We start from the raw sequence: 27,244 nt of genomic DNA, 5'->3' as shown, positions 1-27,244 counted from the left end.
TCCCTCCGCCCCTGCAACCTTGCTAGTCCGTCTCCTAGCAACTGTACGGTTTGTTGCTTAGCAACAAGAGAGGCAAGAGTGCTGCCCCTCCTGCGAGTCTAAAAATACAGAAAACATTAAAAAAAAAAAAAAGACTCATCAGCGGGGTCTTTTATTAAATATACTAAATACAGAGACAATCTTACAAGCGGGGGGGGGGCTTAGCGCAGGTGAACCTCTACATCTCTTACAGCGTACAATAATAATTTGTTGTACATAGAAACAGAAGAAAGGTTTAAAAAAAAAAGAAAAGGACCTGCAGCCTTTTCTGATCTTATTGCTGCTGTGCATCCATAATCAGTTCTTAAGTTCGAGGGAGGGGCAAGCTACCGGACAATCAGCTGGTAAAGGTGCTGGCCGCTAAGCCTGACCATAGCTGGACCACATGGTTAGAGGAGAAAACCAACGCCCACAAGCTGTTCTCTGAGCTTAATATCTGTGGCACACACATGATACTCTATATTAATTAAATGTGGTTTAATTAGGTGTGTTTCGTTTTTAATTCAAGTTCAGGCTCACTGGTTAAGGTCACTATCTGCTCTTCCAGAGTTCCAGGGTTCAACTCTTAATCAGTTTTTAAATCTAAAAGAAGATGAAGAAAAAATGTTTTTCTAAATATCCTTGTAAGCCTGAAGCAAGGGCTCATGTCTCTAATCCAAGCATGTGGGATGTAGAGGCAGGAGGAAAACTAGTTCAAGCTAGCCTGGACTACATGAAATCCTGCCCCAAAGAAAGACACGGAACCTGGGATGGTGCTCAGTAGGTAATGGAACTCTTCATCCAGACCCGAAAACTGAGTTTGCGCCCTGGGACCCAGATGGCAGAGAGGAACTGACTCCCTGAAATTGTCCTCTGACTTCTGCTGTGTCCTCTCCCCCACCACACACACACTAAATAAACAAATATAAAACAAACAAACCCTTATGCCAGACACTACTGAGAGATTATTATTATTTCAGTCCGTTTACGTAGGAATTATCAGACCTTAGAGATAACATATCCATACCACTTACACCAAAACTGCAAGGTTTCCAAGAGGGCAAACTGCTATTTCTAAAAGAACCCTATTGGCTGAGTAAGAGAAGAGCTGTTGAATTAGCTCTGGTTAAGGAAACAGAAACCTTTGAGCAGCACAGCAGTTTCAGCACACCACGGAGAGCCAGCACTCGGGAATTTGGGAGCTTGGCTAGTGTTGGAGTTTACATATTTGTGGTGGCTGGAATGATAAATGTCTCTGACCTGCTCAGGTATTTGAACCCTGGTCCCCTGCAAGTGAAGCCTTTTGGCTTTGGCACTGTTCAGGGAAGTTATAAAAACTCTAAGGGTATGGCCTTGTTGGAGGAAGTCCCTGGGCTTCCAGCCTTGACCCAGTTTCTTTGCTCTGCTTCCTGTTTGTCGAGGATGTGACGTTTGCTGCAGTGCCCCCTGGCCATTAGGGGACTCTCCCTCTGCAACTAAACCCTTTCTTCCATGTGATACTTTTTAGTGTTTTTTCACGGCAACAGAAAAGTAACTACTGGAAAACTAATACAATGTTTAAAGTCAAGGATGGAGCTTCAAACATTCAGTCACATCCTGTCTTCCATCAGGCTCTCCGATTCACAAAAGAAGTGGAGTTTCGGAAGGTCATTTGCTCGCTCCTCCAGGCGTTCCTAGGATGATCTTTAAATGTAATTGTCAGAAGTTCATGATTGGATAGGATTGATTTAAGTAAATATAATAATAATATATATATAATATATTTACCACAGTGCATGGAAAGGTTGGGGTGATGGCTCAGACAGAAGAAATATGCTTGCCACACAAGCCGTGAGGACTTGAGTTCAATCCCCCTATAAAACCAGGCCGAGTGGCACATGCCGGTAACCTCAACACTGGGAAAGCAGAGAGAAGAGCTTCTGTGGGAATCATGGAGCAGGCAGTTTAGCCACAAAGGACAAGAAATGTGAGAAACCGGTGCTGAATCGTGGGGGAGGGGACTCCGGAGCTTCTTTTGATTACTGTTAAATCCCTGTAGCCACAGCACCATGGCAACCTTCCCAGTCTGCCACCTCATTTCCATCTGCTTCGAAGAACAAAGGGAGCCGGACAAAGGTGGTTCAACATACACTCGGGCGAGTGTGCATAATTTAAGTCAATGAAAAGGAACTAAATTAAAAACTGTGTTCTACAAAAACTGGGATTCCTGCCGGCTGGGGAGGTGGCTCGGCTGGTACAGTCCTTGCTTATCATGGGCTTTGATTCTCCACTCTGTGATAGCACAAGCCTGTCAGATGTCCACAGCGCTCCAGAGTGCAGGCCGGGATCAGTTGTCCAAGGTCATCCTCTGCAGTATAGAAAGTTTGAGGCTGTCTTGGGGTATGTGAGACTGTTTCAAGAGAAGGAGGAGGATGGAGAGAATGAAAAGGGAGAGGAGAAGGAGGAAGAGAGGTTAAGTTTGTAAAAAACAGTGAACAGCTTAGAAGGTAAGTTCAGTACTTGCACATCAATGAGCGACTTCAAAAGATTTTTTTTTCCCTGAGACAGGGTTTCTTTGTGCAGCCCTGGCGAGCCTGGAACTCACTCTGTAGACCAGGCTGGTCTCAAACTCAAGAGATCTACCTGCCTCTGCCTCCCAAGTGCTGGGAGTAAAGGGGTGCATGTAATTGTAACTTTTATTTGCCTGGTGTAATTATGGTCTCCAAGGCTTACTGCCTTTTAGTCTGCCTAGTCCTGGAAGCTTCTAAACTCCATACTATTTAATCTAGGCCTAGAATGTTTTCACCCTCTGAGACTTTACGGCTTGTAGAGAGCTGCGACGTGCCCCGCCTCAAAGATGGCGCTGGTTTCCGCCTTCCACCCTCCCAACGGTGAGCGCTCCTTGCAGTAAACAAGTCCTTATTTGGCTATGTCTGCCTGGCCCGCTAGCTTCTGCATAGTGACAGCCTATCTACATGACACACATGGCTTGCTAGTACTGGCCAGTGCTAGCTATTTAAGTATGGTGCAGGGCGTTCCCCAGGGAGAGAGAGCCAGAAGAGAGAGAGGTCAGAAGATTGAATCAAGGTTCCTGAATAAAACTGCTTGGAGAAGATCTCCTGTGGTCGTGTCTTCCTTGCTGGTCGAGGTTGGGTGCGGCAACGGCTGAATAAACTTACCCCTTCCTAGTTCTTTCTGGACTCTGGCTGGTTCAACTCAGTTGTTCTAGCTCAAACTTCTCTCCAAAATGGCTGACTCAATCTGGCTTCTTTTCTCTCTGCCTCTCCCTGAATTGCTCTGCTTGGCCTCATACTATTCTGGAGATCTGTTCTAATCTTCTGGCTCCTTCTCAGTCTCTGGCTCCCTCTGTTCTCATCTGTATCCACCTTGTTCTCTCTGCAACCTGTCTCTGTACAGCTGTCCTGGTAAAACTCTTTCCCACTTCCTCTCTGCATTGCTCCCTCACATAGTTTCCCTTTCCTCTCCTGAGAGTTGGGCATACCCTAGTCTCTCGAATCTGTCTCTGATTTGTCACTTTGTCTGCCTCTCAACTAGACATCACTTTCAAACATTGGTGCTTCCTGCTACAAACTAACTTTACCTCCATTGTTTGGGATTAAAGGTGAATCCGAAGGTCTTGTCTGCATTTCAGCCGGAGGGATTGAAGGTGTGTGCTACGACTGAGCCGCACCACAACTAGAAACAGGATTTTTCAGTAAATAACACAATCTCGGTGGTCGCGGTGTCAAATATCCTGCAACGTGTGTGCCACCACTGCCTCTGACTTCAAGATTCTCTCCCAGTGCCAGATATGGAAGTGTGATACGGAGGTGACAGTTTCATTTTGTACTGGGGAAGGAGCTCAGGGTGCTGTGCAGGGTAAGCAAGCACTGAGTCACATTCTCAACTGCTGTGGTATTCTATTCCTGCTGCTTCTGCTTCTGCTGCTGCTGCTGCTGCTGCTGCTTCTGCTGCTGCTGCTGCTTCTGCTGCTGCTGCTGCTTCTGCTGTTGCTGCTGCTTCTTCTTCTGCTTCTTCTTCTTTTCTTCTTCTTCTTCTTCTTCTTCTTCTTCTTCTTCTTCTTCTTCTTCTTCTTCTCCTCCTCCTCCTCCTCCTCCTCCTGCTCCTCCTCCTGTTTCTCCTCCTCCTGTTCCTCCTCCTCCTGTTCCTCTTCCTCCTCTTCTTCCTCCTCCTCCTCTTCTTCCTCCTCCTCCTCTTCCTCTTCCTCCTCTTCTTCCTCCTCCTCCTCTTCTTCCTCCTCCTTTTCTTCCTCTTCCTCCTCCTCCTCTTCCTCATCCTCATCCTCTTCCTCCTCCTCCTCCCTCTTCTTCACTGATTATTTGAGAATCTCACATCATACACCCCAATCGATTGCACTCACCTCCCAGTTTTCCGACATTTGCTCCCTATACTGGCTGGTTTTGTGTGTCAACTTGACACAAGCTAAAGTTACCACAGAGAAAGGAACCTCATGAGACCCAGCTGTAAGGCATTTTCTCAACTAGTGATCAAGGGGGGAGGGTCCCGTCCATTGTGGGTGGTGCCATCCCTGGGCTGGTGGTCTTGGGTTCTATAAGAGAGCAAGCTGAGCAAGCTGAGCAAGCCAGGGGGAGCAAGCCAGTAAATAACATCTCTCCATGGCCTCTGCATCAGCTCCTGCTTCCTGACCTGCTTGAGTTCCAGTCCTGACTTCCTTTGGTGATGAACAGCAATGTGGAAGTGTGAGCTGAATAAACCCTTTCCTCCCCGACTTGCTTCTTGGTCATGATGTTTGTGCAGGAATAGAACACTAAGTCACTCCCCATCCCCTGTGACCAACACACCCCCCACCAAGAAAAAAGAAAAGAAAAACTCTATATGCTCATTGGAGCAGAGCCTAATTCATAGTGGCCAGTCCCCCAAATTTTACTTCTAAAATAGAACCTCATTGACGTTATTGGGGAGATGCACTCATGGACTTCCAGCACTATGGAGTAGGAGTTGAAGGTCATCCTTAGCTAAATCCCAAGTTCAAAGTCAGCCTAGACTATTAGAAACACTCTCTCAAAACTAAACACAGGGCTGGAGAGATGGCTCGGAAGTTAGGATCACTTGTTCCTGCAGAAGACGAGGCTTCAATTCCCAGCACCCACACAGCACATAGTGACTCACAACTATCGGTGTAACTCCAGTTCCAGGGGATCTGATGCCCTTTTCTGACAACAAGGCGCAATGCACACACATGGTGTGTGTGTGTGTGTGTCTGTGTGTGTGTGTCTCTGTGTGTGTGTGTGTCTGTGTGTGTGTGTGTGAGTCACAGTCTTATCTAAAATTTTAACAGAACTTTAGCAGTCTTTTAAAGCCATACAAGTGCAAGCCATCTCTTCAATACATTGCTACTAAACCCTAAAATTAAGATCAAAGTAAATTCACTATGGCACCATACTCATGTCATTCCATTGTTTAAATGAGAGGGTAGGACCACTCTGACCAAGGAAACAAGTAGGTTAACTGTAGATCTTCACTCTCCCTCCCTTCCCCCAAATCCAATCCCCCAATCTCTTTCCTAGCTGGCCAGCAGACCACCTGCTGAGCCCCTCCCCCGAAGCACATCACCAGAGGGTCTCATACATCTATCCCTCCTAATAACCCCCACACTAATTGATTTGTCCAGCCCCCAAAGAAACAGGCCCCTAGACCTTGCACAAGTGACTCCATGATGGAATTGCCTTTCAGGCTGAAAAAGTCAGCATGCAGACCCCACTGCCCACCAAAACTAAGACAGAGACCTAATCCACCCACGCCCACAGTTCTTGGAAAGTCTCTAAACATACTAAGTTTGCTTTTTGCCTTCTGTAGTTCCGCTTCCGGCTGACTGTTCTTGTCAACCCAGAACATGGTTCTTGTTCTTAAAAGTTCATTCATCTGGGCTGGAGAGATGGCTCAGTGGTTAAGAGCTCTGACTGCTCTTCCAGAGGTCCTGAGTTCAAATCCCAGCAACCACATGGTGGCTCCCAACCATCTGTAATGAAATCTGCTGCCCTCTTCTGGTGTTTCTGAAGACAGCTCCGGTGTACTCATATACATTAAATAAATAAATCTTTAAAAAAAAAAAAAAAAAAAAAAAAAAAGTTCATTCATCTGAGAAAGGCTCAGGACCCCACAAGAGCCAGCAGACTCCAGCACATGCTTCCTGGGGACCCATAGGTCACGCCTGGGAGGGAAGCAGGCAGGTTAACTACATCCTCACCTCTCCCTCCAAGTCCATCCCCTGGTCTCATCCCCAGCTCTGTAGCCGCCCTTCTGCTGTGGCCTCTCCTCACTCTCTGCCCCCAATCACCAGGCACTAAACATCCTAGTGGACCACTCTGCTTTTTCTCCTTTTGTGGACCTCCTCAGTAATCCTAGCCCATCCCCATTCCTGTTAGCTCCCAATACTTAAAAACATATTTTACCTGGAACCCCCGGTGGCCACATCTATCAGGATCCCAGAAAATTTTCCTACCAGGCAACATACAATCACCACACTCTCCTAAGAACCAGAAAGGTCAAGAGAAACCAAGGACCGGAGCAGTTGCGGTAAGCCCATAGCCAACGTCAGTGGAGAATTCCACCAGGAAACTCTTCCAGCTGATAAACACTTTCAGCAAAGTAGCTGGATACAAAATTACCTCACAGAATCAGTAGCCTTTATATGTTCAAACAATGAGGAAGAAATCAGGAAACAACACCCCTCACAACAGCCTCAAATAATAAAATCTCTTGAGGTAACTCTAACCAAGCAAGTGAAAAATGTGTATGATAAAAATCTGGGGCTGGAGAGATGGCTCAGTGGTTGGAGCACTGACTGGGGAATGAGGCTGGGCAACCCTTTTCACCAAGATGGCGCCGAAAGCGAAGAAGGAAACTCCTGCCCCTCCTAAAGCAGAAGCCAAAGCAAAGGCCTTGAAAGCTAACAAGGCAGTGTTGAAAGGTGTCCACAGCCACAAAAAGAAGATCCGAACGTCACCCACTTTCCAGCAGCCCAAGACCCTGCGGCTCCGGAGGCAGCCAAAATATCCATGAAAGAGTGCGCCCAAGAGAAACAAACTTGACCACTATGCTATCAAATTCCCACTGACCACCGAGTCAACCATGAAGAAAATAAGAGGACAACAACATGCTTGTGTTCATTGTGGAAGTCAAGGCCAACAAGCACCGGATCAAACAAGTCGTGAAGAAACTATGACATTGATGTGGCCAAAGTCAATACCCGATACGGCCTGATGGAGAGAAGGTGGCGTTTGTTCGCTTTGCTCCTGACTGTGAGACTTTAGATGTTGCCAACAAGATTGGGATCATCTAAAGTGAGTCCAGATGGCTAACTCTAAATATACACTTCTTTTCACCATTAAAAAAAAAAGAGCACTGACTGCTCTTCCAGAGGTCAATTTTCAGCTTCATATGGAGGCACAAAAGCCCAAGACAGCTAAAACAATGCTGGATGCTAAAAGAACTTCAGGACGCACCACTACCCCTGATTTCAAGATGTATGTACAAAGCTATAGTAAAAAACCTGACATGGTATTGACACAAATCAGACATATCGAGCAATGGATTCCAATTGAAGACCCATTAACCCACAAACCTATGAATACTTGGTTTTTGATAAAGAAGCCAGAAATACACACTGGAAAAAAGGTATCTTCAACAAGTGCTGCTGGTCATGCTGGATGGCCCTCCCCATGTAGAAGAATCCAAATAGATCCATACTTAGCACCCAGCACGAAACTCAACTCCACATGGGTCAAAGACCTCAACCTAAACCCGGATACACAGAACCTGACAGAAGAGAAAGAAGGGAATAGCCTTGAATACATTGGCACAGGGAAAGACTTTCGGAACAGGGCACCATTAGCCCAGATTCTAGGATCAACAAATAAACAAATGGGACCTCATGAAACTGAAAAGCTTCTGCACGACTAAAACTACTAACACTCTACAGATGGGGAAACACTTTTTCCAACTACACGTCCTATACAAGCCAATCATCTTAGATAAATAAAGACCTAAAACATCCTGCTGTACTCATAGATCGGCTCCTGCCTCAGCTGCCATCAGAGAAGCTTCCTCCTGCAGCCGATGGAAACACAAACACAGCCAGACATTATGCGGAGAGGGATCTTGGAACACTCAGCCCTGAACTGGTTGTCTATCAGACTCCTCCCTCTCGGGCTCAGGGAACCCTGTGGAAGAGGAAGCAGAACTAGTGTGAGAGCTGGAGGGGATGGAGGTCACCAAGAAAACAAGGTCATCTAAACAAATGAATCAGTCGGCACCAGGTCTTTTGCATATGTCTTAGAAATAATAATAATGATGATGATGATGATGATAATAGTGTTTTCTAATAAGAGACAGAAAGGGAGAGCTGTTGTTTCTGCTTCCCAAGTAACTCTAGGTCTGTACTAGGCTGACAGCTAAAGATAACTATGACATTGTACCCCCACCTCCACCCCAGTCAACCCTGACGCACAAACATGTCATTTCTTTTTTTTTTAAAGATTTATTTATTTTATTTATATGAGTGCACTGTAGCTGTCTTCAGACACACCAGAAGAGGGTATCAGTTCTCATTACAGATGGTTGTGAGCCACCATGTGGTTGCTGGGATTTGAACTCAGGTCCTCTGGAAGAGTAGTCAGTGCTCTTAACCACTGAGCCATCTCTCCAGCCCAAACATTTCATTTCAAACTAGAACCTTTCAATGTTTTAAAAGTTCAAGAGCTCAAATAACATACATACATACATACATACATACATACATACATACATACATACATACAAACACAAACAGACTTCTAAGATTTTTTTTTTAGAAATCTGTCTTGCAACATTGGGCTCCTGTAAAGTAAAAAAGAAGTTTGTCTCCACAACAACATAAGGTTGGGCCTCCTGGATCACACCTTTAAATACCAGGACTTGGGAGGCAGAGGCAGGCAGATCTTTGTGAACTTAAGGCCAGCTGTGAATTCAGTGAGTTCCGGAAGATCCAGTGGGATTCTACCTCAAACATACTTCCTCATTCCAGCAGTGTGGAAAAAAAGAGCGAGTTATCAGATCAATGTGAAACCAAAACGCACCCATATAAAAGCCTCAGGGTTCAGCATTTGTAGCTCACTCATGAACTTCTGGGCTCCACAGGGCTTGGGCACTCTCTCCTCTCCTGACATCCACGGAGAGCTTGTCTTACAGGCTCAGCCGGATCCATTCCACAACTCCCACTGTCCTTGGTAAATGCCCTGTGTTTCCTGCATTTCCAATGTCCTAGGGGTCTGGGGGGGGGGGCGGTCTCCACTGCATCTGAGGCTGCACCTTCTCCAATGCCTCTTCTGGCCTTTCAAGCCTCAGTACCGTTTTCCATACCAACTTCTAGAACAATCGTTTTCATTGTAATGTCAATTTAAAATCAGTGCGCACAGAGGCTGCAGCCCGGCGCTCTTCTAATCCACGGTGCCATCTCCCCAGCCCAGAGCTGTCAGATATTTTTAAGTATAAAATGTGCTTCTTCTGGTATGAAATTCAAACAGGTGAGTGGTGAAGATTTGGAATTGTCACCTTACATAGTCATTGAGCTACTTTAAATAGTAGAACGACGTGATTTGTGATATATAAGCACTATTACTCTAAAAGCAGTGCGGCTATTCTGTAAGAGATTCAGCTGGATGGCCTTAGGAGAGAAGAGGAAGAAGAGGAAGTCATGAACTTGTGAGAAGGAAGGGGTCGTCTGGGACACACACACACACACACACACACACACACACACACACACACACACTCTGGTGGTTTGAATAAGGACAACCCCTCATAAGGCTTGAATTTGAACATTTGGTCCAGAAGGATTAGGAGGTGTGTCCTTATTTGAGGAGGTGTGTCACCAGGGGTGGGATTTGAGGTTTCAAAAGACTAGTGAAGCCCTGTGGTGGTGGCTTTGCTTTGGCACATGACTTTAATCCTAGCACTCCGAAGGCAGGAGACAGGTAGATCTCTGTGAGTTTGAGGTCAGCCTGATCTACAGAGTGAGTTCCAGGATGGTCATGACAGAGAAACCCTGACAAGGAGGAGGAGGAGCCGGCAGCCATTTTACTCTCCCCAATTGAAAACTTGCTGCAAGTTGCCTTGGTTATGGTGTTTTATCACAGCAATAGAAAAGTCACTAAGACACACTCCAAAAACAAAAAGAGTGGGCTGAAAGTCTACTCAGCTAGTAAAAGCCCTTGTACTCTGACAACCTGAATTCCGATCCTGAGTTTTCCGTGGAAAAGACAGACTCAGCCTGTTTTCTTCTTTTTTTTTTTTTTTTAAAGATGTATTCATTTATTATATATAAGTACACTGTAGCTGTCTTCAGATACACCAGAAGAGGGCATCGGATCTCTTTACAGATGGTTGTGAGCCACCATGTGGTTGCTGGGAATTGAACTCAGGACCTCTGGAAGAGCAGTCAGTGCTCTTAACCGCTGAGCCATCTCTCCAGCCCTCTTTTTTTTTTTTAAGATTTATTTATTTACTTATTTATTTATTTATTTATTTATTTATTTATTTATTTATTTATTATAAGTACACCATAGCTGTCTTCAGACACATCAGAAGAGCACATAAGATCCCATTACAGATGGTTGTGAGCCACCATGTGGTTGCTGGGAACTCAGGACCTTTGGAAGAGCAGTCAGTGCTCTTAACCGCTGAGCCATCTCTCCAGCCCTCAGCCTTCTAACTGACCTCTTTTATGTTTCTAACAGCGTCTTCTATGCTGTCACGCATGAACATGTACAATCAACCCATAAATACATTTAAATAATTTTTAATTACTAAAAATGAGATTTGAGGCTGGGTAGTGGTGGTGCATACCTTTAATCTCAGCAGTCTGGAGGCAGAGGCAGAGAGATCACTGAGTTAAGAGGCCAACCTCGTCTACAGAGTGAGTTCCAGGACAGCCAGGGCCACACAGAGAAACCCTGTCTCAAAACAACAATAACAAGTTTTTTAAAAAGGAGATTTGAGAGCTTTTGTGACGGCATATGCCCATAATCTCAGCCCTTGGGACATGGAGGTCGGAAGATCGGGAGTTCAAGGCCAGCCTTAGCTGGAATCAAGTTTGAAGCTAGCCCAGGCTGCATGAGCCATTTCTCAAAATGACAAAGGAAAAAGATCTGTGAGGTAGACTGGACATGTTTCCATGGGGCCCAAAACAGGTGAGAGAGAAGTCTATAACGGTTGTCTCTGACTTCGGAAGCCAGGTATACAGAGCCGTTAGTGACCACAGAACCCTTCATAGCTGCATGTTTGAGACTGCTAAGATGATCTGGAGCTAAGAGGAGACATCATGCAGGGCTCAGATGTAGCTCGGGGGTAAAGCACTTGCCTGGCATGCACAAGGGTTGAAAGGGAAGGAATAAGAAGATAAAGTATAGGGCTGGAGAGATGGCTCAGCGGTTAAGAGCACCCGACTGCTCTTCCAGAGGTCATGAGTTCAATTCCCAGCAACCACATGGTGGCTCACAACCATCTGTAAAGAGATCCGATGCCCTCTTCTGGTGTATCTGAAGACAGCTATAGTGTACTTATATATAATAAATAAATAAATCTTTAAAAAAAAAAAAAAAAAAAAAAAAAGAAGATAAAGTATAGGGCAAGGTCTGAACCTGCAAATAGATAATTAGACTGCACAAGCATTAATTAAGATTTTCTACTAATATCTATGTGTACAGAACAGACCTGTTAGCGGCATGCCCTAATATATACCTGTCTGTTGATGTAAGTAAAGAGGTTAACAGTAAAATAAGAACTAGCAACGTGTGTGTGTGTGTGTGTGTGTGTGTGTGTGTGTGTGTGTGTGTGTGTGTTCCATAGTTTTTGTTCTATTAAATCAGGAAAGGAACAAAAAGAACAGATTAACCTCTCCTCACTGATCTCCCTCATATATTTAAGATTTCAGTCTTCAAGACAATAGTCTGTTTCTGACCTAGATCTTAAGTTATTTATGCTCAAGGGGTGAGAAAAAAAGCCTCTCATTTGCATAAGGAACTGAAAGGCTCTGAGGGGATGTGACAAAGAATCTTCATTTTAATCCTCCTATAAAACACATAAAGAACAGAAGGCATCTCTCTCTTTCTCTCTTTCTCTCTCTCTCTCTCTTTTTGTATTGTCAAGAAATAGAAATGAATCACTGTATTTAAAAAATGTATTATACTTCATCATGGCGCTGTAGTGCATGATGATGATGATGATGATGATGATGATGGTGATGGTGATGGTGATGGTGATGGTGATGGTGATGGTGATGATCTGGGGGAAGGAGGGGAGGCTGAAGACACTTGCCACCATGGCCGAGGAGGTGAGTTTTGTCCCTGGGACTCCAACGGTGAAAGAAGAAAATCTGCCCCTGTAGCTGTCCTCTGGCCTCTAAAGACACAAACATACCCACCCACACACAGCCCCTCAAACACACATGCACACCCGCACACACACATACGTATACAAAGGCAATAGTTTTTAATCGTGACAATATTTTCAACAAGCTATTTATCAATCCTTACGTTCTCTGCGCCATTCAATTATTTTTAATGAAGCAGAGTTGGGGTTTATTCATTACCATCGACTTTAAACCTAAAAGTTAAAAGAGAATTTCTCAGGAAAATATCCTGAGCGCACGGGTGTGGGCTTCTCTGAGGGAACGCTGACAGCACTTAGGTCTTACTGTTAATGTACTTACATGTTAGAAGCAGTGAAGTCATCTCTATTCTTCTGTTATGAAATAATGAGGATATGGGGGTTGTTTCCCTATGAAATATACAAGAAGTAAATTATTTGCCTGTATGTGGGATATGTTGATTTGTTTTTCCCTAGAAAAGACTTTCAGGATAAATTTAAACAAAAAAGGCAGAGCCGTGGGCGGCAGGCTAGAAGAACTCATGGCCACCATTGTTAGCACAACCTGCAGCTGCTACATTCCCAAGGCCCTCCCTCCCACACCAGCCGGAATGAATGGACTCCACAGGGCTCAGCAACAGTGTCGCAGATGACCAAGTCCCTGCTACTGAAGGGGAAGCCATCTGTCAAAATCCACATTTTCAGCTTGGTGCCCAAACAAATAATCTCTTTTCCTCTAAAATTTCATCCTGCAAATTACCAGTGGTCTGCAGCTCGGAGACTCTCTATATAGATCTTCCTTGCCGACAACGGAGCCTTTCTACATAGCAAAAGAGTGCCACTGTAATCTATCTCCTAGGGGTGAAAGCAAGGCATTTTTGTCCCAAGGGGCAATTGAGCAACGACCACAGTAGCAGTGGGGCGAGCCTCTACAGTTCCCACAGTCAGAAAGAAGCCCAGCTGCGGAAAGGGGCTATTTACGGAATTCAGGGAACTACACAAAACTGCACAGGGCTGGCACTGCACAGTTGTCTGGGGATGAAAACAACATCGCAAAAATGGTTTCCTTTTTATATTATAATACTCTCCTCTTTTTAATTTGGCATCTCAGCTATTTTTTACTTGGTATCACCCCCTCCCCCTCAAAAAAAAGGAGCGCTGGAGAAATACAAGCCCACACAAAGAGCTCGTTTTTAAACTCACTCCTTTCTCCTTACAGTTTCTGAATTCCGTATTAGAAGGGATGGCTCATTTCTAGGGACAAAATAACACAGGCTCTGGGGTGAGGTAGGGTCGGGTAAGGGGGCGAGCGGGGAGGGGTGATGGGAGAGCACTACCGCTAAAGAAAGCAAGCTCTCTAGTAAAGCGTTAAGTACTACTTTGTATATTGTTTCTCTTTTTTCCTTTCTCTCTCTCTCTCTCTTTGTTTGTTTTTGGTTTTTGAGACAGGATATCACACTATATATCCAGGCCGGGTACAAAATAACCGCAGTCCTCCGCTTCCCAATGCTGGGATTTACAGGCATAAACCACTAAGGGCGGTTATGATGACCTTGAGCTGCAAGTCTTCCTGCCTCTGCCTCCCAGGTGCTGTTGAGGGTCATAGGCGTGGTCTATTCATACTGAGCTTCTGAATTTTGCTCAAATATTAATAATAATAGTAATAATAATAATAACCACAATAATACAACTGTAAAACTAAACATTTACCCACGCCTTTTTGACCATCATTCCCATAGCTCTTGCTACTTTATTTAAAGCGAACAGAGATGTTGAATCCTGACGGAACGTATTTAAATTTAGTGTAGTATAAATGAAAAGCTGGAATTTACCATAAAGAATCTCAACACAAATTCTGTGATTAAGTGTTGGGGAAAACCTTAAATTATCCTAACTACAGTTTAAGGTTTAAGCTCCGTATAATCACCCAACCCCCGTTTTCTTTCTTCCCTCTCTACCCCTCCCCAGCTCCACCCCATAATGGATGCTCGGCTAGTTGCTTTTGCGAGGCCTTTGTCTGAAGGATGCAAAATCTACGGATGCTAGCGAGGGGGGGAAGGGGGGAGAGATTACCTCATACCATGTCGCTTGCACCAATCACCACTCTCCTGTCGCGGCTTCTCTGGGCAGACGGAGGGGTCTGGACCAACAGGAAAAGGCCTTGGCCCATCCCCATGGTGACCGAGCTGTATATAAGGAGGCGCATCCGCCCAAGTGCCGCAGGTTCTCTTACATCGACCGCTTAAGAGTCGCGCTGTAAGAAGCAACACCTCCTCCTCGCCTCCGCCATCCACCCGGCAGCCGCGAAGCAGCAACCATGGTGAGCAAACCTTCCCGGGCTCTCAGGAGCGGGTGGGTGTCAGCCGGCTCAGTCTGCAAGGAGACGCCTAAGCCTTTTGTCATCTCTGCGGGGAAGGGTGGTCTGGATGCTTTAAGTTTAGCTTAGTCCGTGAGTCCCGCCGCCGCAGTGCGGGACACGGAAACGCCCAGACCGGGAAGAACAAAGGCTGCGCCGGCGAGCGATTGCTGGCAGAGCCCGGGACCACAGGGGACCGGCGGGGGAGAGGGAGGGTGCCGCAGGGTCTGCTGCAGCAGGAGGGCAGGGCGGCGGCCGAGCCCGCACTCCAGAAACGCCGCCCTAACTCGCTGGGAAAATAGTTTGCCTGGGATCCATGGCAGCCGCTGTCAGGGAGGCGCAGGGGCGGGGTTGTTTGTCTCTTGCTTCCGTGGCGTTTTGGGAGGGGTTCGCTCTCACTAAGCCTCACTCCCGAGCTGGGTTTTTTATTATTATTATTATTAATTTTTATTTTTAAAAAGAATCGTTGGGGAATTGTAGTCTTACGAGATGCTCCACGGGGCCATCTCGCTGGGTGGGGGGAGGGGAGCTGGATGGTTGGGAATGACAAAGCCCACTTTGTGAAGCCCGAGTAGCTGACGGTCAGAACCCAGGGAAACGCCCTTCCCCGCCCCCAACCCCCGCAGACAATGAAAGTTGTCCCTCCAAGGCAGAAGTGTCTCTCTCTATAGAATAGTGGTTTATTATGTTGTATGTAGAGATTCATCGGATAAAAATACTATTTTCTACTTTTAAATATTAGTTATCTTTTCACTTGTTTTTTTTTTAATTGTTGGCACTAATTGTGTGCACTGTGTTTCTAACTTAGCCTGCTTTAAGAATGTTTCCGTCCCATCCAATAGAAAACCTTCAAAAACCATAATGATTCTGCTGCAAAGAAAAAAAAAATGATACTCTGCACCCGACTGCCTTTTGTTCTAATATATGACACTCATTCATTAATTCAGGCAGATGGCCCCAGGCAGGGTTGGGAGGCACGCAGAAAGCTGCACAAAGAGATCACGTAGACAGCTTCTGGAAATAGAGCTTTCTCTGTTAAATAATGTAACAGACCACAGGCTAGAGCCAGGCACAGAGAACGCGGCAATGCAGAAGTCAGACTCAATAGCAGGTAACCTAGCCTAGTACTGACCGGGCCCACAGAAGGGTGTGGCTGCTGGCCTCAGCCGCACTGCAGATGTCCACATTGAAATACCAGGTCCTATAGGATGAAACCTTAAACTTTGTGAGACTCGGTCTAGCTTGCAGCTTAGCCAGAGTACTAATGGGGTCCACAGAAGGGTGTGGCTGCTGGCCTCAGCCGCACTGCAGATGTCCACGTTGAAATACCAGGTCCTGTAGGATGAAACCTTCATCCTTACTTAACAAGAAAAGAAGCAATTAATGTAATTTCGGGTAATTATTTCATTTTACAGAATCTATGTTTTGAATATTTTTCAAATATGAAGACTTCTATTCAAACACTGCTATGGGAACAATGGGTTGGCACCATGTCTTAAGCAGTACTAAGGTGACATTGAGGCCACACCCACTTTCAGTATTGGTAGTGGGTACTCCTTCCTCATTGTGTCTGTCATATTAGGGATATGACACTAAATAAATTTAAACAATGTTTGTATTTTTAGAAACACTTTAGAAATCTATTAAAATCTAAAATAGAAGTACAGCTTAATATTACAACAACTTAATTTTATGATATTTTTTCCCCCTTTCCACAGCGTGAGTGTATCTCCATCCACGTCGGCCAGGCTGGTGTCCAGATCGGCAATGCCTGCTGGGAGCTCTACTGCCTGGAACATGGCATCCAGCCTGATGGCCAGATGCCAAGCGACAAGACCATTGGGGGAGGAGATGACTCCTTCAACACCTTCTTCAGTGAGACAGGAGCTGGCAAGCACGTGCCCCGGGCGGTGTTCGTAGACCTGGAACCCACAGTTATTGGTAAGTGGACTGGGGGCTTCCCTGGGGCAGTCCTTCTTGGTCACATACTCAGAATGTCTCTCCAGACCCGGAAGGGTGAGTGAGCTTATGGGGTCCTTGGTGGTGATGGCTGATGTCTTCTCCTTTTTCAGATGAAGTTCGCACTGGCACCTACCGCCAGCTCTTCCACCCAGAGCAGCTCATCACAGGCAAGGAAGATGCTGCCAATAACTATGCCCGTGGCCACTACACCATTGGCAAGGAGATCATTGACCTTGTCTTGGACAGAATTCGCAAGCTGGTAAATGCCCTATGTGGATGGGTTTAAAATGCAGTGGGAGGGTGTCTTGGTATCTGTCAAAATGTGTCAGGTCTTTCCTATCAGGTAGAGATGGCTCACAGTCTAAAGGAATTGAAATAGTGTATGCCCTGGTAATAAGACATTATATGTCCTTTTCTCCCACAGGCTGACCAGTGCACGGGTCTCCAGGGCTTCTTGGTTTTCCACAGCTTTGGTGGGGGAACTGGCTCTGGGTTCACCTCCCTGCTGATGGAGAGGCTCTCTGTCGACTACGGAAAGAAGTCCAAGCTGGAGTTCTCCATTTACCCAGCCCCCCAGGTTTCCACTGCTGTGGTTGAGCCCTACAATTCCATCCTCACCACCCACACCACCCTGGAGCACTCTGATTGTGCCTTCATGGTAGACAATGAGGCCATCTATGACATCTGTCGTAGAAACCTCGACATTGAGCGCCCAACCTACACTAACTTAAACAGGTTGATAGGTCAAATTGTGTCTTCCATCACTGCTTCCCTCAGATTTGATGGGGCCCTGAATGTTGATCTGACAGAATTCCAGACCAACCTGGTGCCCTACCCTCGCATCCACTTCCCTCTGGCCACTTATGCCCCTGTCATCTCTGCTGAGAAAGCCTACCATGAACAGCTTTCTGTAGCAGAGATCACCAATGCCTGCTTTGAGCCAGCCAACCAGATGGTGAAATGTGACCCTCGCCATGGTAAATACATGGCTTGCTGCCTGCTGTACCGTGGTGATGTGGTCCCCAAAGATGTCAATGCTGCCATTGCCACCATCAAGACCAAGCGTACCATCCAGTTTGTGGACTGGTGCCCCACTGGCTTCAAGGTTGGCATTAATTACCAGCCTCCCACTGTGGTCCCTGGTGGCGACCTGGCCAAGGTCCAGAGAGCTGTGTGTATGCTGAGCAACACCACAGCCATTGCTGAGGCCTGGGCTCGCCTGGATCACAAGTTTGATCTGATGTATGCCAAGCGTGCCTTTGTGCACTGGTACGTGGGTGAGGGCATGGAGGAGGGAGAGTTCTCTGAGGCCCGTGAGGACATGGCTGCCCTAGAGAAGGATTATGAGGAGGTTGGTGTGGATTCTGTGGAGGGTGAGGGTGAGGAAGAAGGAGAGGAATACTAAATTAAATGTCACAAGGTGCTGCTTTCACAGGGATGTTTATTCTGGTCCAACATAGAAAGTTGTGGGCTGATCAGTTAATTTGTATGTGGCAATGTGTGCTTTCATACAGTTACTGACTTTAAGTGTGAATGATTTGTCAGAGACCCGAGCCGTCCACTTCACTGATGGGTTTTAAATAAAATACTCCCTGTCTTAAACGTTGTCTTGCGTTCTGTATTTGGGTGCGTCCCAGCTTTCATGCTTTGGCTATCAAGACCACGACCAAAAGAGACCCAGGGAGGAAAGGGTTTATTGTATCTCACTGTGCATCATGGGGAGCTGAGGCAGGAACTGAAAGGCTGTGAAGGAGCTGCCTCCTGGCTTGTACCATGCTGGGCTCTGTTTGCACTTTATCTACCCAGGGCCTACTGGCACCACCCACTGTGGACCCAGCCTTCCCACACCAATCATTAATCAAGAAAATGCTACCAAAGACTTAATTGCAGGCCAACATCGTGGAGGTGCCTCCTCTTCCCGTGGGATGCTGACAGATGACCACCACAGAGTATGAAAATTTAGTACCTTAAGGAAGAACAACGTACTATATAAAAAAGATTTTGTGGTTCAGACCTGGGAAGCAGAGGCAGGGGGATTAAATGGTCACATAATGTAGAGCAAACTGAAGACCAGCTTGGACTTCGTGAGACCTTTGCAAAATGGAAAAAAATGGTTGGAGTATATACATATCCACGTACATATGCATAAATGCCAGGCGTGTTGGTGTATGCCTTTAATCCCAGTACTCAAGAGGCAGAGGGAGATCTCTGAGTTTGAGGCCAGCCCACAGTACATAGCAAGTTGCAGGCCATCTAGGGTTGCAGATGAGGTCTTTAAATGCAAACAATAGAACTGTTGCTGCTAGCTTCCGAAATGCTACAGTTGCTTTTAAGTTATCTTAGTGTATTAAACTGATACAAAGTATGTATGTAGGTATTACCGCAGGAGGGAAAGAGAAGGAAATAGCCAATGGGGGCACAGGACAGTGAGGGAGTGACTGAGATATGGCACACAAAATGAAAATGTGTCACAGGGGCAGCTCTCTGTGAAGCCAAGGCTAGCCTGGTCTACAAAGCAAGTTCCAGGACAGCCAGAGTTGTCATAAAGAGAAACCTTGTCTCAAACAGCAAACAAACAAAAGCAGAAAGAAAATGCCATCACACAGATTAAAATAAAAAAAATAATTGTTTTTAGAATTACATTTTCACTTCATTAATATTCCTGCAAATATTGGTTGGTTTTCGGTTTTTGTTTCTAACAGGCTGCTCTAGATAGCGCAGGCTGTCCTTGAACTTTAGGTGTTGAAAGTTTGCTAATTAATGGTCAGAATCATTTGGTTAACTGCTGATGCCTATGACACTAACAGAGAAAATGGTGACTTTTGTAAATGTGTCCTGGGGTCCTATCAGCTGCTTTTCATGCTCCCTGGACAGCTGCTACCTTGGCATGTGTGTCTGTCCCACACGCTTCCACTTCCGCTGTCCAAATTTCCCAAAAGATGCCTGTTCTCCAAGCAAGTGTCTCTTTAGCTGAATATCAAGTTGAAAACCTAATGAATTTAGTCAATCTAATGTGTTAATTAAATCTGGATAACTCTCTAAGGATATCCTTACCGTAACACAGGCCAATACATCCAAAGAACAGGAATGTGGAAACGCAGGCGGCGGCTCAACTCCCGAACAGTTAGGTTTACAAATCACTTTTGTGCATGCTGTGTGCTCAGGGCTGTGAGGCACAGGTTGGAGCAGCATTGTGGAAGGCAGAGTTCCCTCCTTTCACTCTGTGGCTCCAGGGATGGGTCAGCTTGCTGACGTCTTCATTCCCTGAGCTGTCACTCAGATTAGCAATACTGTTAGACTGAGCTTTTCTTTAGAAACTGAGCCCTGAGGGAAATCTAACTGGGCAGAGGAGCCTACTGTCTGTAACATTATTACATTTCTTTCTGCTCTGAGTTATTACTTAGTGGAAACAAATTATATTTTTTGTATCAGTTGTTTTTTTTTTTTGTTTTTTTGTTTTTTTGGTTCTTTTTTTCAGAGCTGGGGACCAAACCCAGGGCCTTGCGCTTCCTAGGCAAGCGCTCTACCACTGAGCTAAATCCCCAACCCCGTATCAGTTGTTCTTTTTAGTGAACTTTACTTGCTCTTTTTTTGTTTTAAAGATTTATTCATTTATTATATATAAGTACACTGTAGCTGTCTTCAGATATACCAGAAGAGGGCATCGGATCTCTTTACAAATGGTTGTGAGCCACCATGTGGTTGCTGGGAATTGAACTCAGGACCTCTGGAAGAGCAGTCGGGTGCTCTTAACCGCTGAGCCACCTCTCCAGCCCCCTACTTGCTCTTTTTATTTGACACGGCCAGGTAAGGTGATATAAATGGTAAATGTAGTTACTCAAATACTCAGCTATGTGTCCACCAGTGAGGCCTGGAGCTCCGCACGTAGCTGGGCTTTTTTTTTTTTTTTTTTTTTTTTTTTTTTTTTTTTTTTATGAGTACACTGTAGCTGTCTTCAGACACACCAGAAGGCATCAGATCCCATCACAGATGGTTGTGAGCCACCACGTGGTTGCTGGGAATTGAACTCAGGACCTCTGGAAGAGCAGTCAGTGCTCTTAACCGCTGAGCCATCTCTCCAGCCCTTGATTTTGTTTTCTTAAGACAGGCTCTCGCTATGTAGCCCTGGCTATCTGGAGTCTCACTGTGCAGACCAGGCTGCCCACAAAGATCTCTGCCTCTTGAGTCACTAGGATTAAAGTCTTGTGCCACTCAGGCTGGCTCTGAGGCTAGTACTGAACCCACAGTTATAAAAATGGCCTTGGTTAAAGGCAGTTGTCACAGAACAGAAGAGAGTCATGAATTTGAGGGCCAAAGAGCAGGTAGCAGTGTTTGTCACCATGTCTGACCACCTAAGTTCTAGCCTCAGGATCCACAGGGTGGAAGGAAAGAACTGAGTCCTGAAAGTTGTCCTCTGACCTCCACCCACCCCCATACACACACACACACACACACACACACACACACACACACACACACACACACACACACACACAGGAACAACTTAAAGCCAAGTGCAATGAGACTGGACATAGTGGCTCAAGCCGTCAGTCTCTGCATTCGGGAAGCAGAGGCAGGTGGATCTCTGTGAGTTCAAGGCAAGCCTGGTCTACAGAGTAAAATCAGGACAGACGGGGCTATGTAGTGCAATCCTGCCTCAGTAAAAGAAAGCAAAAAGAAACCATGAAGTGTAATAAAAACAGGCTTACCAAATGAACGTAGGAAAGGGAATTGGAGAGAGGAGCAGTGATCTGATCGGCCTGCCTGGGAGGGAGATGTGAGAAGAAGAGAATTAAGGCAATTAGAAGGTATTATACACAAGGGTGACATTGTTAAAGGACAGTTAAGTGACAATCCTCTGAGTAGCCCACACAGGCGCACTCTTGGGTGTGCCTTACTTTTTCTCTCTGAGACCCTGTGCATAAGTATCTCCTTTTACTAAATTCCAGCTAAAAACAAAACAACTTTAGCCGGATGTGGTGGCACATGCCTTTAGTTCCAGCACTCAGAGGCAGAGGCAGGCAGAACTCTGTAGATTTCAGGATAGCAGGGGCTGTTGCACAGAAACAATGTCTCAACCAAAAGCCAAAACCCAAGACAAACAAGCAAACATAAAAAAAAAATTATTTTTTTTCCAACTTTCTCTTTGTGATTGCTGCTTATTTGAGAAAGGGTCCTACTACGCAGCCTGGTGCTAGCTAGCCTGGAGTTTGCTGTGTAGACAACACTGGTTTTGAACTCACAGAGATCTACCTGTCTCTGCCTCCTGAATGCTGGGTTTAAAGGCATGTGTTATCTCGCCTGGTAAGAACCATTTTAATTAGCAACAAACTAACACGTTTTGTTTCTTTGTCTGTTTTAAAGATAATTATTACACATCTTTTATCAAAGCGAGTAGTGTAGAGGCAGGTGGATCTCTGTGAGTTCAAGATCAGTGTGGTCTACACAACACTTACAGGCCAGGCAGAGTTACACGGTGAGAAACAAAACAAATCACTACCAACAAAAAAAACTCAAAAAACAAAAAACAATAGCACTCTTGCTTTCTTGTGCACGCTCTCCTCTCTCTCTCTCTCTTTCTCTCTCTCTCTCTCTCTCTCTCTCTGTTCTCTTGTCCCACCCCCCTGCCGATTCCCCTCCCCCCCTCTCCATGTGCTCATGGCCCCGGTTTCTATTCCTCTGCTTCTCTACTCTCTCTGCCTTTCTCTGTCTCTGCTACCCTTGGGGCTCCCCTCCCCATGCCTTGAATAAGCTCTATTTTATACAAAGAAAAACCAACCAACCAACCAACAAACAAACAAAAAACCAACAATAGCAACAAAGAAAATTAATAGTAACTGAAGTTTGAGTTTATTGTGTCAACAAACCTAATGAAATACAAGAAGCAGGCTGAAGTGGAGTGTGGTAGACTAGACACGCCTACAACCTCAGCCCGTGGGTGTGGCAGCAGAGGGCACAGGAGTTCCAGGTCACCTTCATCCGTGTAGCAATCCGGTTTAAGTGAGATTCTGACTCAAAAGAACAAAACTCCGGGGGTTGGGGATTTAGCTCAGCGGTAGAGCGCTTGCCTAGGAAGCGCAAGGCCCTGGGTTCGGTCCCCAGCTCTGAAAAAAAAAGAAAAAAAAAAAAAAAAGAAAAAGAAAAGAAAGAAAACATTAGGGCAGGAGAGGTCCTGAGTTCAATTCCCAGCAACCACATGTGGCTCACAACCATCTGTAATGAGACCTGATGCCCTCTTCTGGTGTCTGAAGACAGCTACAAGTGTACTTATATATAATGAATAAAATCTTAAAAAAACAAAAAACAAAAAACAAACCATTAGAATCATGCTTTCAGTACTTGGTCCCTGGCTTTGTCACCCTGTCCCATGTATGGCAAGCCTTGGGAGTGTGGTAGGACAGCGTAACTCATCTCATGGAGAACAGGAGTCAGAGAGAAGGGACCAGAGGATAAAGTTTACCCTTCAATGACACATCCCTGGCAACCTACCTCCTTCAACGAGGTCTCACCTCCTAACTTGTACCATCTCCCTACAGCATCATCAGACTATGAATCCAACAGTAGATTAATCCATCGATCAGGCAGGACACCTTTCAGGGACTCTTCAGACTAAAACCTCAACAAATAGTAAAGAGAAATGGGAACAAGTGTTTATGGTTGTATATATGTTCATAGTACCTGAATTCACAAAGGGCACAAGGTGGAGGGAACCCATTAATGTGGATGAACAAAACGTCCTAACAAGCAAATCCAGAGAAAGAAAATAACAGGACAGCGATCACAAGGAATTGGGTGAAGGTATTGTTTTAAATTATCGTGTTTTCAAATTAAAAAATTTTATGTGTTATGTCTATGATGTGTATGTGTGTGTGTGTGTGCATGTGTTTGTGTGCCTGTGTTTGTGTGTGTGTGTGTGTGTGTGTGTGTGTGTGTGTGTGTGTGTGTGTATGTGGCAGGGTGGGGTGAGGTGAGGTGAGGGTGGGGTTGCTTAACAACTGTCTCACTCTGTAGCTCTGGCTGTCCTGGAACTCACTATATAGATCAAGCTGGCCTTGAAGTCACAGAGACCCATTTACCTCTACCTTCCCATGTACTGGGATTAAAGGCATTTGCCACTATGCCAGGCTGTGTATGACTGTTGTACCTTTATGTACATACATACACCTTGTGTGTCCCTGCTACCAAGGAGATCAGAAAATATATTAGATCCCCTGGACCTGGAGTTACAGATGGTTGTGAGCCACCATGTAAATTCTGGGAATTGAACCCTGGTCTTCTGTAAGGGCAACGAGTGCATCATTCCAGCTTATTAAAAAATTTTTATTCATGTGGGTGTGCTTGAGTCAATGTACCACGTGCATGCAGGGGCCTGGAGAGGTTGGGAGAATGTACTGGCTCCCGGAACTGGAATTACAGATGGCCGTGAGCCACCGTATATGTACTAGGATCAAAAAACAGCTCTTAAAGCAGTAAATTTTAATCTGCTGAACCATCTCTCCAGCCCCCCCCTTTTTTTTTTTTTTTGGTTCTTTTTTTCGGAGCTGGGGACCGAACCCAGGGCCTTGCGCTTCCAAGGTAAGGGCTCTACCACTGAGCTAAATCCCCAGCCCCTCTCCAGCCCCCTTTTAAAATTCAACTTTGATTTGTTCTGAGATTGCTCTCATTCCATAGGTCATCTTGACCTGGAACTCACTTTGTAGCCCAGGCTAGCCTTGAACTTGTGGCAATCCTCCTATACCCAATATCCTGCAGTTAGCAGGCTGAATTTCTAGTGGATATATGGTAATTGTATCTATTTATTTGGTACAGTGTGATATTAAAAGTCAGAAGTGGGGCTGAGAGGACATGGATACAGTGCTTGCTGTGCAAATGTGAGGACTTGAAATCAGATCCCCAGCACCAAAGCCAAATCAAACCAACAACAAACAAAAAACAACGAAAACTGGGTATAGTGGCACAGGCAGTTTGAATAGGAACAGACCTCAGAGTCCCCTGGGGAGTGGCACTCTTAGGAGGTGTGACCTTGTTGGAAGAAGTGAGTCACTATGAGGGAGGCTTTAAGGTCTCCTACACTCAAGCTACACCCAGAGATACTCAAGTCTCTTTCGTTGCCTGAGGATTGAGGTATAGAACTCTCAGCTCCTCAGCCCCATGCCTGCCTGCACGCTGCCATGTTTCTTGCCATGATGATAATGGGCTAAGCCTCTGAACCTGTATGTAAGTCAGCCCCAGCTCGGTATTTTCCCTTGTTAGACTGGCTGTGATCATCGTGTCTCTACACAGCAATAGAGACCCAAAGACATGGCACACACTGTAATCCCCTCACAAAGGCTAAGGAATGCAAAGTGCCATGGTGCAGGCCTTTAAACCAGCCCTCTGCGCTCAGGGACAGGTGGGCCAGCCTGGGCTACTGGGTGAGATCCTGTTTCTCATTTTCGTGTGCGTCTGTACATATGTGTATGTGTATGCCCATGCATGCATGTGTGTGTGTGTGTCTGTCTGTCTGTATATGTGTATATGTGTATGCCCATGCGTGCATGTGTGTGTGCGTGTGTGTGTGTACACGCACGTGTGCACACATGTGAGTAGGGGGAGGGAGAGGAAGGAAGAGAACCTGAGTATATATATATGTACACCATGTGCAGACAGAAGCCTACAGAGGTCAGATCCCTTGGAAGAATTGTTACAGGTGGTTTCGAGCAGCCTTGTGGGTGCTGGGAACCAAACTCTGGTCCTTCACAGAGCAATACTTTCTCTTAATCATTAAACCACCATTCTGGTCCCATGAGACGCTGTCTTAAACACACTCGTGTGGGCACGAGAGTGGACTTGCAAGTGCGTGCACACACACACACATGCACACACACACACGTGCACACACATGCACCCTCGAACACACTGGAATGCACATGGGTAACATATAATTGGAAAACATAATTGGAAAAAATGGAGAAAGACCATAGTGTATAAACTTCAGTATGTATTTTCCTCACTGGCCACTCCCACATCTTGACTGTGGTTCTGGGGTAAAGGGGTGCTGGTTGATACTGTAATTTTGATTTGGAATGTCCCTAAATGGTTTACTGCCCTCGGTCCATGGTATAAGGAAGTAGTACTCTAGTGCCAGGGAAATATTAATAGTCCCTCAAAAAAAAAAACAGACAGGAGATGATCTGATGCAACACACAGCAAGGTCTTTATTCTATTCAATCTAGCTCTGGCCTCCTCAACGGACTGCTGTCACGAAGAATGGTTTTGGCTGGGCCGGGTGGGGTTAGGGGTCCCAGAATATCTATCAGGGCAAGACGTTATAGTAAGCAGCAAGCCGGGGGTTGGGCGGTGAGTGTGCAAACAACTCATTGGAGAGCTACCGTGGCCTTTGACATAACTGGCTGCTGCTGGGGGTCCTATCATAAGCTTAATTTCTGCTCCCCTCTGCATTGGTGCTTGTAACATGGGGGTGCAGGTTTGATGGGGGAATAGCCTGGAGCCACTGGTCTTGTTGGGGATTAGCCTAGAGACTGGAGCTAGGCTCATGTTTTGTTGGGGACAACTTGGAAACTAATGCTAGGTACCAGCCTGTTAGTTTACCTGAGTTCAAACTTAGGTCAGGTTCTCTAAAATGGAGTCTGAACTTAAAAGATTCAGTCTATCAGTACAAACCTAACCAGTGGGGCTGAGTAAGGTGTTTTTAATTTTTCATTAGTGTGTGTGTGTGTGTGTGTGTGTGTGTGTGTGTGTGTTGCTCTTGCAGAGGAAGTTCTAGCTTAGGCAGCACCACCCAGTTAGGCTCCTCACCTGTCCCAATATGGCCAACCAGAGACAAATGACTGAGAGAGCAGAGGAGATGCATTTAACTGACAGGCTGGGAAGGAACAACTTTAACCGAGGTTCGACAAGAGGAAGAACAAGTAGGAGAATTAAGTGAAGGTGTAGCCCATCTCTTAGCTTAGCTCCAGTCCAGGAGGGCGGCTGGCGAACTGTTCACCTGCATCACTAGTTTCTGTGAGGTGATTGTTTCTGCTCCAGAGTGCAGCTTTGCCCTCCTTAAGTAACTGCTCCCTCTGTGTGAGGTGTGGGGGAGCTGGGCCGGGCGGGCCGGTGGGGGGAGGAGCTGGCTGATGGTTTACTCTTCTGGAATCCAAAGTGACTGCATGTTGAAGACAAGCACTTAGCTTCTTCGTGAAGAGACGACAGTTTGTAACAAAAGTAGCTTCTAAATGACTCCCAATTCCTCTCTTGTGTTTGAATACTCCTCAATCTCGAGGGAACTGGGGTGTCTGCTAACCTGGCTTTCCAGGTTTCTTTTTTTCTTTTTTTTTTTTTTTTTGGTTCTTTTTTTTCCGGAGCTGGGGATCGAACCCAGGGCCTTGCGCTTCCTAGGCAAGCGCTCTACCACTGAGCTAAATCCTCAACCCCCTTTCCAGGTTTCTTGATAGACTAATACACGAGGAAGGGCCAGGCTCTAATAGCTGAAGCACATACACAAATAAAAAGTACTAATGACAGGAGGTAGAAACATCAAAAGAACTTTACTGTCCA

The 27,244-nt window shown here is 45.8% G+C and overlaps 2 protein-coding genes and 1 pseudogene across 2 annotated transcripts in view; 2 read left to right on the top strand and 1 right to left on the bottom strand.

The window, feature by feature from the left end:
• The window catches only part of Tuba1c (tubulin, alpha 1C), a 120,106-nt gene that overhangs the window by 73,221 nt on the left and 19,641 nt on the right, over window positions 1-27,244 (bottom strand). The window lies entirely within an intron of this gene.
• On the top strand, window positions 6,843-7,321 carry Rpl23a-ps8 (ribosomal protein L23a, pseudogene 8; annotated as a pseudogene).
• Window positions 14,636-18,302, top strand: Tuba1a (tubulin, alpha 1A). The gene is made up of 4 exons (NM_022298.1): window positions 14,636-14,704; window positions 16,459-16,681; window positions 16,813-16,961; window positions 17,127-18,302. The coding sequence occupies exons 1-4, from the start codon at window positions 14,702-14,704 to the stop codon at window positions 18,105-18,107; spliced, it is 1,356 nt and encodes a 451-aa protein (NP_071634.1). The 5' UTR covers window positions 14,636-14,701; the 3' UTR covers window positions 18,108-18,302.

Source organism: Rattus norvegicus, chromosome 7 (assembly GCF_021556685.1).
Source record: "Rattus norvegicus strain SHRSP/BbbUtx chromosome 7, alternate assembly SHRSP_T2T, whole genome shotgun sequence".
Taxonomy (NCBI): domain Eukaryota; kingdom Metazoa; phylum Chordata; class Mammalia; order Rodentia; family Muridae; genus Rattus; species Rattus norvegicus.
This window is presented reverse-complemented; position numbering and strand designations above follow the sequence as displayed.